The 11,029-nt window shown below is 43.7% G+C and overlaps 1 protein-coding gene across 1 annotated transcript in view; it reads right to left on the bottom strand.

Moving 5' to 3' along the window:
- The window catches only part of LOC118332071 (mucin-12-like), a 12,302-nt gene extending 1,808 nt beyond the window's left edge, over positions 1-10,494 (bottom strand). Inside the window, exons 1-3 of the mRNA XM_035667205.1 lie at positions 10,103-10,494; positions 5,512-8,910; positions 4,040-4,114 (exon numbers count right to left, since the gene is read on the bottom strand). Coding sequence (XP_035523098.1) covers positions 4,040-4,114; positions 5,512-8,840 — 3,404 coding nt within the window. The 5' untranslated portion in view covers positions 8,841-8,910; positions 10,103-10,494. The remainder of the gene's footprint in view (positions 1-4,039; positions 4,115-5,511; positions 8,911-10,102) is intronic.
- Between the last annotated feature and the right edge of the window lie 535 nt (positions 10,495-11,029).

Here is an 11,029-nt window from a genome sequence, read left to right as displayed (position 1 = left end):
CCCCCTCCACCGCCGAGTGGCGGGGAGATGTCCGCAGCCAGCACCACACCGAAATTTTCGCAAAGGCAGAACACCTGAATGCTCGTCCCAGCCGGCCGCACCGTCGCCGTCGTGGCTAGGTGTCTCGCAGGGCTCGGGTAAGGTGGAGAGCAATGCCAGCTGTTAGTGTCTTTGACACGGAAAATCCGGAGTGAGGCCAGAAATGGTACATAGGGACGGGTAGGCAGCGCAAATCTGGACACAAACCCAGCCAACTGAAAAGAGCGACAGACCAAAAACCAGCAGAAACGCGGAGGTGAATGCCTTTTGCAGCACCAAAGGATGCCATGCAAAACATATTGATTTAATTAAGCCGAACACGGTAGGCGGAGGAGAAGCCAGGCAAGGGGACTGAGGGAAGGAAATTGGTTCACAGCAACCGGAACCTCATGGAGGGCAGTGAATTCATAACCAGGCATGGAAACAGGCGTCAGATGTAAAAGAAAAGGAAGTAACTGTTGCTTGGGTTACCATTTTAAATGTGTGACAGCAGCATTTTGAGAAAAAAACAAATATAACACAATGAACTCTTGAAAAGAGAAGATTTAAATGAGCAGTCCCGTTATTGAGGATACGTTCCAGCTTTAAGCGGCACAAAGATCGTCCAAAACTTGATTTACAAAAGTTCCGGCTGATCAACTTTTGACAATCGGGCAGCGAGAGTGGACCTACGCAATTTCAGAGGAAGCGCCAGTGTCTACCTGGGAAGGAGGGAATAATTGAAAGGCCCTCCGGCCAAGGCTTCTGCTTTGGGTGTTCCACTTGTGAACGCACAGGCTTGCGGGCTAGGAACCACAGACACAACAGGTTATGTTGGGGAGAGGCCGCGACACTTGCGGAGTGGCCGGGGCAGCACAGTTGCTTTGAACAGCGGTTCTTGGCTACAGCTGTGCTGCGTGGCACCGGGACTGGGGGAACGCGCGCGGAATTGATTGCATTTGTTCTGACCGTGAGCGTAAAGGGAGGGCGGATGAAAGTGCCATGGGTTAACTAGCATTTAGGTGCCCTCGCGCAGAAGAGTCAGAACTGCCCAAGAAGCGGTCGGCTGCTTGCCGGAATCGGCAGACTGCCACCACTGATCAGACAGACACCGGACACCCCAAAATTGAACGTAAAACCCAAAAAACACAGAGGTGACACAACACAGAAGCTGGGAAAGATCAGCTTCGGCCGAGAAGCCAAACTGAATGGCCCCTGAGGCGCCCATCCTAGAGCTTGGCAGGACTTCGCATTTTGTGGTTTGCGAGGTTTTTAGCGTCAGCACACGCTGGGGAGCCGACCAGTGGTCCCTTGGCTTCGTTGGGGAGCGCCCGCCGGGGTTGGGAAGCTACCTGCGCGCCAGATCAGAGTTGGTTTGATTGGGGGCGCAGAAGACAGTTTTTACCCGCAGGGTTATTGTGGGCGGAAGGGTGCCACGGCTTGTTGCGAAGAGCCGGTGTTATGCTGTCCCAACGCAGTGGCCTGCTTGAGAGGGACCTCAGATGCCAACACACACCAGTTCAGCAGAGCAACTTTATACAGCAACAGCGTGGCGCATGGCAAAGGGCGTCATTTTGGAACAAATACAGCTTTGATTGCAAGACGAAAAAAAGGACAGTAATGTTTTTAAGATTTCAAGAAGAAAGACTTGTTTCTTTTTTGTTGAGGTTTTTGCTTGTGTAGAGCATTGAAGGGCACTTCTTGTTTCCCAAAAAAAGAAATGAAAGACCTTTTTCTTCAAGATGTATCAGCCCTCTTCTTTTAGCCTCTTTGTTGTTCCACATTACATTCACTGGGACACTTTGGGTTTTTCATTTCCATTTCTTTCTTAATTGCTTCTAACTGAACGCAACACTTTCAGCTAATGGGTGCAAACCCAAGACCAAAGTTGGAATATTAGGGCACCTAACCACTACTCCCTCGCACCTGATAAGTCTTTCATTGCCACCTACAACTCATTTGCCAAGCATAATGTAACCTTCACAGCAACTTCTTCCTCAGATTACCACTTCAAACAATACTCTGTTCATCCTATCCTTTCTTTACAGTCCACATGAGGAACTCTACACGTTCACGCTTTGCGAGACGACACTCAGCCTGCCATCGCCATCCGCCACATACATCCCAACCCAACCCTCATCCTATTATTCCTCGCTCACCACACCAGCTGGTCCTTCTCCCTAACTGATTCCCGCTAAAATGCTGCAGGAGGTGGAAACAAATGCTAACATGTCCATCATTCTTGAAGAAATTACCCACGTAGGGCTTAATGTAGAGAAACCGTCCCCCCGCTCTCTTATATAACTCCCACCTCACCTCCCACCCTTCTGCCCAAAATACTTTTATTTCTTTATATGAAACAGCTTAACATCACCTGCACACGATTTACGCAACTCTAACAACCCCTAATCCCTCAGCACACGAGTCACACCAAACCTCAGTAAATCTCGCTCTACTACCAATCCAATCCATCGCACAACTGCCTCTGGCAAGATCTGTTCCTCTTCTGCTTCTTGTACTACTCTTCTCTCGCTATGCAACATCTTGACAGACCAACCATCCGGCAACCATGCACAACCCACCAGACAGCTCGCAGCACAATTCACTCAGCCCGCTACCCCTTGATTCCCTAATAGCGCCAAAAACACAGACAACACTTTTGGAGGCTATAGTACGGGTAGCCCTTTATCAACAGTACAACTGCACATAAGATCCGCTCAGATTAAATTAAGGAACCAACAGTAGGCATATAAGTGGCAAAACTACTCTAAGAACTTACTTAAGGTGTTTCTTTGAGCATTATTTACGAAAAGTGCAACATCTTTATTTGCACCAGAACACAGCAGTTACACACACTGACTGACTTGCTAAACTCATCCTCCTGACGCATAACAGACATTTGAGTATCATGATTATTTAATTTCCTCGTACTCTGCCTCCAGCCTCTACAGACACTCACACTCGTCAGAAAGAACAACTCAACTCAATGGATTCTGTTTTCCCTTGTGATTACATACACTGAGCACAGTAAATTGTTCTGTGAGCACTACATGAATTACACCTGAGATGAACAGGTAAGGGGCTAAAGTGTAGATACCCCACTCCCCCCCTTCTTTTATCAAACTCACCGATCCATTTGCTCAAAATGGATCTTTATTTTTATACTGGAAAACTCATAAACTCACCTGCAACACGTTAGCAACTCTAACAATAACCCTCACGTACAAGTCAAAAATTGTAAATCGTAATAAATCCAACGTCATCAGACTGGCTTTGGCACGACTTGTTCCTCTTTGCTAGCTTGAATTTTAGAGAATCTCAATCTCCATCAATCTGCTGTGTGAATAGATTGAGTCACATAAGTGAGTGCTTAAACTTGACAGTTGTTCCAAAAGATTTATGGTTTGCTCAGAGAGGAAAATGTAATCTCCCTATGTATTCTGAGCAAGAAACAAATGAGCAGCACAGAGCTTTTCATTTGGTAAGCTGCCCATACAGTAAGTCATTAATTTCCAGTGAAGTGAAGTGAGCAGGCTGGCAGAGAACTGCCTGGCAACTGGAAATGGGAAATGGACTCAATCTTGTTGAATTGTATCTCATCCACAAAGGAAACTTTAAATAAAACCTACATTTTGAAATTGTCCTTGAATAAAGTGATATATGGTCCAGCTGCTGCATATGTCCAAATGTTTAATAAAGTAATTCTGAATTTATTGGACTCACAGCCTATCAAACAGTGTCGTTCCAAAATATTGATTTCATTTTAATTGTTTTCTTAATATCCTTTTGAAAATAGCTCTTGTGGGAATGTTTTAAGTCCAGACATCTTTATCTAAATGCACACTTTGTGCCTTTAATCAACACCAAGGACTAACACAAAGCAATGTCCTACTATATATTCATGATATTCTAAAACCAAAGATTTATATTTTGGCAAGAGCTGAATTATAGAGCTGCTCTCATCATTTATCAGTTCAAACATTGTATGCAGGCAAAATTGGCAATTTCACTATTATCTCACCTGTAGACAATACAAGCAGTCTTCTGGCAGGTTGAGCAGTTTTTGAGATCCTGTCCGGTTTTGTAGCATCGCCAACTAGGATAACAGAAAGTAAATTAAATTGCATATGGTAAATAAGGAAAACTTCCAAAACTCTTATCCTTTTAGATTTAAAAGTTAATATTCTCTCCACTCATCCTCTCTGTCTGATATTAATGCAGGCTGCTGTTGGCAGCAATGAGCTGTATAACATGCATTATGTCAGACATCAGTGGGTTATTAGGAGTTGGTTATTCTGAAACATGACCTCAGAGGCAGTCACAACTTATTAGCACACTACAGTGGATGAGAATGATTGACAGAGACACATTGCCAGAAGGCAGTTTTTAATTCCTGTTATTTGTCCCAGAAGAGTTATATGGCTAAATAAATCTCTCTGAGACGTGCCCCCTTGAAATGCCCAAGTAGGTTTCTGTCACACTCAGGCACACATTCACAGGCCTGTTTGCAAACTTGTAACAATGTTAAAGCTCCACATCATCACACTACGATCTCTGTTTTATAGCACATTCATAGTGGCCACAGAGCCAGCTTTGTAACATTTTAACAGTATATTCGCTTTCAAAAGGCGTTTGTGCAACTTCTTACTTTATATGTAATAAGTGGTCTAAATCATAATTGGTTCCTCTTGTTCAGGCTGTTTTTCCAGTTAGGATACTAGTTCAATGTCAGCAGAAAGTTAATAATCGATGATTTGCTGCAAGGAACATCAACTTCATCTATTTTACATTTTGAGATTATGTTTTGAAGGGAAAGCAGTGCTGTTTATATACGTATTGTTCGATGTATCAGACAGAATGACCATATATGTGACAAATGCCATTATTTGTCACTCTGTTATTCTGCAACGATATGGGGTGTAAAATAAAGGTGTCCAACAAATCTGTGCCTCTTATGTAAATTAAAAAAATATGTCTCCCCTATACAGTGTGTCCTCAGATATAAACTATAAGTAGGTATAACAGCCAAGAACCTGGTTTGTTATTGCCATCACAGTAACTAGTAGTTTCTTCACTAAACTCTAGATAAATAACCATACATATAATTACACAAACACACATACAAAATTTTCAGATTGCGGTTTTTGCTGATGAATTACAATGTTACTAAGTGGTTCTGGTAAATGCAAGTGATGAGTCACGGGAAAGTCAAAGATCAGCACTGCAGGATGGCTTTTAAAGTAATTCCCTGGACCAAATTCTGGCAAACAGCTATACCTGTTATGGGACTGAATATAGAGTATATTAATAAATCATATCTGACCCCACCGCTTTGGTGACGTAGTTAATGTTTAATAAGGAATAATTATTGCAATTCTATCACAAGTGAAGTACTACCACAGGCTGGTAGGGCAGGTGAAATGTCTGAAGTCATTTCACCTACCCCACCACACTTACAAACACATTCAGACACACACACACACATCTCCTTACCCACTGGTGGGAGTGTGGCATGTCTCCAGGTCATGGATAATGTTAAGCAGAGTAGTGATCCTGTCCTTGTTGGCTGCCAGGTTGGCCTCCACAGTCTCAAGCCTCTGTTGTAGGGCTGCTGATTTGCAGCACTGTGGGGAAGGAGGCAGCAACAGGGCTGCATCAGCTGGGTGGGCGTGAGCCAGGCTGGTGTCCTCTGGGCACGGCTGAGGGGGAGCAGGGCTAAACTTTGAATCCGGCTTGACGATTGCCTCTGCCTCGCAGGACTGGGGGCAGGGAAGGGATGCCAAGTGCATTGTTGATGACGGCAATATGGAATTACATTCAGGGCCTGTGTCCATACAAAGCTCTCCCTTGCCGTTAAAAGGGGCTGGTGCAGTGAAAGAAAGCTCCGGACTTGTGTGTGCTTGTGGTGAAGTATCTAATTCAGAGTTTTGGTGGACTGAGGATTCTGTGATGGGAGCGTCATTTGCTCTAGCATTTTTCAGGGATGATATAATAGGTTCACAGTTTGTTTGTGCTATGACAGAGGGTGTTGGGTTGTTGGGATGTGCCTGTTTATCTGCATTGGATTTAAACTTAATATTTGCATGCCTGACTGATATTCCCAAGGCAAAGTTTTCTGTATTTGAATTTGTCTCCTGGGCTGTTTTTACTGGTGGGCATGTAGCACAGTGTCCCTCGTGTTCTGTTTCTGTGTATCCTTGATAATGTGCAAGTCTTTGTTGTTCTGTGTTTATGCAACCCTGCAGACAAGAGCTGCTTGACTTAATTAGGGAAATGTAATTCTGAAGGCTAGTGACCTGTGATAGATTTGAATTTTCACGGTCTTTTGACTCATACACAACTAATTCATTGATTAGATTACCATTGAGTTTGTCTTTATCAGTATGCAATTCGGTGTTGGGAATAATGGTTGATTTAGGATTGCTTGCATCACTGCCTCTGTTATGATTTTTTGACACATTTAGCAGCTCAAATAAAGCAGCTGGAGTTGTTTTGGAGTTGTTTTCCTGATTTGAAACAACGCCGCACAAACCAGATTCGTTATTGGTTTGAGTTCTGCAGTCTGTTGCTTGTGTGTGACCAGGTTGATTTGTGTGGTGCGCTTCATTACGACTGAGTTCTTTGCTGTGTTGTGTAGTGTCTGCTGATTGAAGTGAAGTTGTACCTGATGCACAGACATTCCTTTGGTTTTCTGACAATGTAGATAAAGATGAGGTGGTTGTGGATGTTGAGTTTTTCAGATTGATGGAGGAGTTCCTGAGGGCAAAATGTTTGTATAGAGTGCTGTTACCTGTATATGTGGAACTGGGAGCTGCATTTGAAAGCAACCTAGCTCTTGAGTATAGGGGTTTTGTTGCATTAAGAGTTGCTGTAGAAACATGAAGTGTTGGTTCAGAATTTGAGTAGTCAGGTTGAATTAGGTGAATTTGTGTAGCCACAGATGTATGTTTAGTGCTGATATGGGCAATTTGATCTGAATTAGAGTTACGATTCAAAGTGCTCTGTGGGACAATACTGCTGAGAGGTGGATGTGGCGTAGTTGTGGGTGGTGTATTAGCAAAGGTGGGCAAACCAGCTGAGTTCATTACAGTGGCAATAAAAGATGCTGTACCTGGGGAGACCTTTGAGGACGTCTTTTCCTGATTGGGTGAAGTACATGGGGGACTTGGAGGCTCTGTAGTTGTTTGTGGCTTATGAATGCGTTTTAATGCACTGGCTGCCAGTGGTAAGGTGGGACATTTAGGGGTCACTTGTGGGCTACCAGTTGTATTCGTTGCTATGTTTACTCTTGCTGTAAGCGTTGAGCGCCGGGTGCCTTGTTGAGCATTGGCAACTTTAGCAGTTATACTTTTAGTGGGCGTCAGTGTAGTATTAAAGGTAGTTGTTTTGTGCGTGTTGGTGATGGATGCGTTCCCAGGTCCAGAAGCTGTAGTGTACAAATGACAAGGTGGCGACAGAGTATTTTCAGGTGTAGCGTGTACAGATACACATACATTTTGAGGCACATTATGTGGTGTAGAGTTGTGTTGTGGTATTTTCAGGTGCTTAGGGTAAGTATGTGAATGTGGGTTGTTTGGTTGGGTGGCTGTGGCCATCTGTGGAGTCAACATGAGACTCGTAGGTCTAGGGATCTTACCATCCTGTGAAAGTTTTGCGAAAGGTTTTGTAGTGGAATTGTCTTGTCTTGTTTCAATAGTTGCTTTAGTGACGGTGATGGTTTTAGCATGTAGGATGGTTGTGGATTGTGTGGATGTTGCATCACTTTCAGCATGTGTCTGTGACAAAGTAACCAAATTGCCCCTAGAGTGCACTGGGCATGCTGGATGGGGTGTTTTTTGATATTTTAGTTCTTCGCTGAAATATAACAGTTGTGGATTGACTGTAATGTGTGTCCTTTTGTCGCTGTTTGTGATGCTCTCAGAAATTTCTTGATGGCTTGGTTTAATGTTTCTCTCAATATGGGGCATCTCGAAATGCGCTGTAGTCGACAGCGAGGTGAAGGCTGACTTTAATGGTTTCTCTCCAAGGCAGGCGTCAGCAGTAGCGCTTTTCTGGACCGAAGTGACAACTCCGGTGGTTACAGACTGTCTCCCGCCGCAATGGCTGCATATTTTTTGTGGCATACCGAAAGGTCGTGTAGCAGATAACAGCAGCGTCTTCCCAGACTGCTCTGCATAATGACCTTGCAGTCTGGTCTGGCTGCTGCCACGAGAGGTTGCACTCTTTACAGGCTCTGCTTCATCAGTATCAATGCTAATTCCGCCGATCGCCTCTGAATCAACCACGCTACCGTTGGTGTAGCGAGTAGCAGATTTTAACTTAGGCCTGACATTTGTTACATTCCCTTTAAAGTGTGGGTTTGTCTTGATTGCCCTGGCATAGCAATAAGTCCCACTACTGTTCTTCTGGCTGCAGGTCACATCCTTAGAGGCCTCACCTCCAAGTGCTTTGAAAGTCACTTCCTTTTTGGTCTTGGATTCTCCACTTCTCTGTTTTAAAATAGCCCTTTTCTCCTTGTCACTCTTTGTAAGCAGGAATATCTCCCTGTACTCAGTTGCCTTGGTAATATAGCTGTTGGATGTTAGAGTAATGTTATCTGATGGCGTATAGAGTGTATCAGTTAGTTGTACACTGTGCTGGGTAGGTGGTCTGCTTATCCCTGGGGACGTCTGAACACCAACGCTGCACTGAGGTCCCCACGTGTGCAGCAAGGCTCCTCCGGTTCTGTCGCCTCCCGTTGTCCTCCAACCACGCACTCCAACCAGGGCAGGGACACCTAAAACTGGAACCGGAGTTGTCAGGTCAGCCGCTCGTCTCCCCATCCCTTTTCTGACTCACTCAAAAGTCTGATAGGTCAAGAGAGCTGCGGAGTTTCCACACCATTACATCTGTCTAAAAGTAAGAGAGGGACAAGTTTACTGTGAGAGGCATTTGAGATGGTGATGTGAAAGAAATCCATGAGTAAGCAGGACAAGTTGAAACAATGCACAAAGCTAGAGCTGAGACAAGGAAGTGATTCAATGCTGCAGAAATGAGGGATAACTAGAGCTGTCAAAAATCAATTACAGATTTGAGACAAGACAAAAGAGAATCATGCTCTCATTTTTAAACTTTCCTGAAAGAGTATGACTGGGATATGAAATAGGACTGTCAATCTGTTAATGCTGATAATAAGGGGAGGCTGTTGCTGTGAAAACAAGTGTTCTATATTACATTAGCATTTCAAACATACTGCACAGATCCTCTTTCAATGTCTGACAGCGAAAAGAATAATTTATTTGAGGGATAAAATTCAAAACACAGCTCCCGTGGTGAACTCTCTCTCCTTTCTCACTGAAATGTTTGTCATAGCAAGCAGCTCCCACTCTGTTGTCCTCCACATTCAGCTCACCTTGGAAAGAGGCCATAATGTATACACTGATGCTACAGTATAGACTTCATTAAGCTTTATGTGCATTTAAGTGGAACACCCTTTCACAGAGGTGGCAGTTTGTGTGTGTGTGTGTCCATGGCACCCATGAATTCACATGTGCCAGTTTCCTCTTGTGTGCAGGAGGTCATTTTAATGATTTACGCAACAACAGTTCAGTAGTCAACAACGGGGCGATAATGTTTGGATTTCTGCATATGAGCAGGCATTTGATTACTATACGCTAGAAATTCAGAGTGTGAATGTGGTGCTTCGCAAGCTTTGATTTATGACATAAATTTCATGCAAACACATTCTGACAAGGCTCCCTTCAATCCTTCCTCCTCTTCATCCTCCCCAACAGCCTCCATCCAGAGATGTCAAAATTGTAAAAGGGACATTTAGTCACCTATTAATTTGGCTCTCGTGTCATCCAGTGTTACTTGAGCTCAGTCATGTGACCTATGTCTGTTGTCACCATCTAACGCTAAGTGACAACTGTCCTGCCCTGTTAATAAACCATTAAATCCCCCTTTACAGGAGAAAAATAAAGAAACATGTTTTCGCAGTGCCACACACTTTTTAAATGATCAGGACTAAAGAAAAGAGCTGTTTCTTGCTTCAGCAGAATTGCTACCTAATATGTGCTTTTGTGATTCTGTTAAGCAGGCATACCTGAGTGATTATTTGATCCTGCTGCAAGATGTCTTGTTTTCTTGAGTCCAAATTGTCAGGAGCTAGTTTTCCGCTTTCTGTTTTATGTCCTCGTGGGTCTTCAAGGTTTAAAGTGACTTTGTCTTCATATGTTAAATCCCCTGGATGGTAGAATTCAAACTCAAAGGAGTCTGCAGGCAGTCTGCAAATGCTTAAATTCTGAACTAATCTACCTTTTATTGATCAGGCATAAAGCCAAGCTGTGTCCTCATTGTATCCCCTTCTCCTCTTGTTTTGGTCCTGCTGCTCCATGCTCACTCCATAATCACAACACAGCAGTATGCTACAGTATGCTGCCCTCCAACACACTCTGTCCTACTCTGTCTTGCCTTTTTACCTCCTCCTCTCATCTCGTCGTCTCTTCCCGCCTCTTCCGTCATCTCTCTCCTTCTCTCAACCCTCGTCCCATCTCCTCTTATTTCTAGGCGCACTTACCCGCTCATTCCCAGTATTCATGTATCCTGAATCTAGCCGCGGGTTGGAGCAAGAGGAGGGAGAGAGAGAGAGGAAGTGACTTGCATCAGTGGGGTAGGGACTGTGTGTAAATTACCATGCAAGTTAAAAAGCAGGAAAATGCACTAACAACAATAGTAGTCAAATAGTAGTTGGACAAAGCAATGAAAAAACATAAATAAATAAAAGTGAGACAATGATTTTCCCCCAGCTCTATGCTGTATTTTTAAACATGAACAATTACAGTGTCTCAAGATCACTGCCATCAGGACATATTCATTTCAAACAGGTATGTACTCTCTGGAGTCACTTTATTGGCAACGAGTTGGTGAGATTTACATACAAATGGGTTTTATTGCTGTCTTACTCTTAAACAAAATGCTTCCAATTACCAGCACTAAGATAATCGCTGACATACTGTTACATATTATCTGG

Source organism: Morone saxatilis, unplaced genomic scaffold (assembly GCF_004916995.1).
Source record: "Morone saxatilis isolate NCDOM2014 unplaced genomic scaffold, NCSU_SB_2.0 Contig20, whole genome shotgun sequence".
Lineage (NCBI taxonomy): Eukaryota > Metazoa > Chordata > Actinopteri > Moronidae > Morone > Morone saxatilis.
Note: the sequence above shows the minus strand (reverse complement) of the source record. Positions and strands in the feature narration are given on the sequence as shown.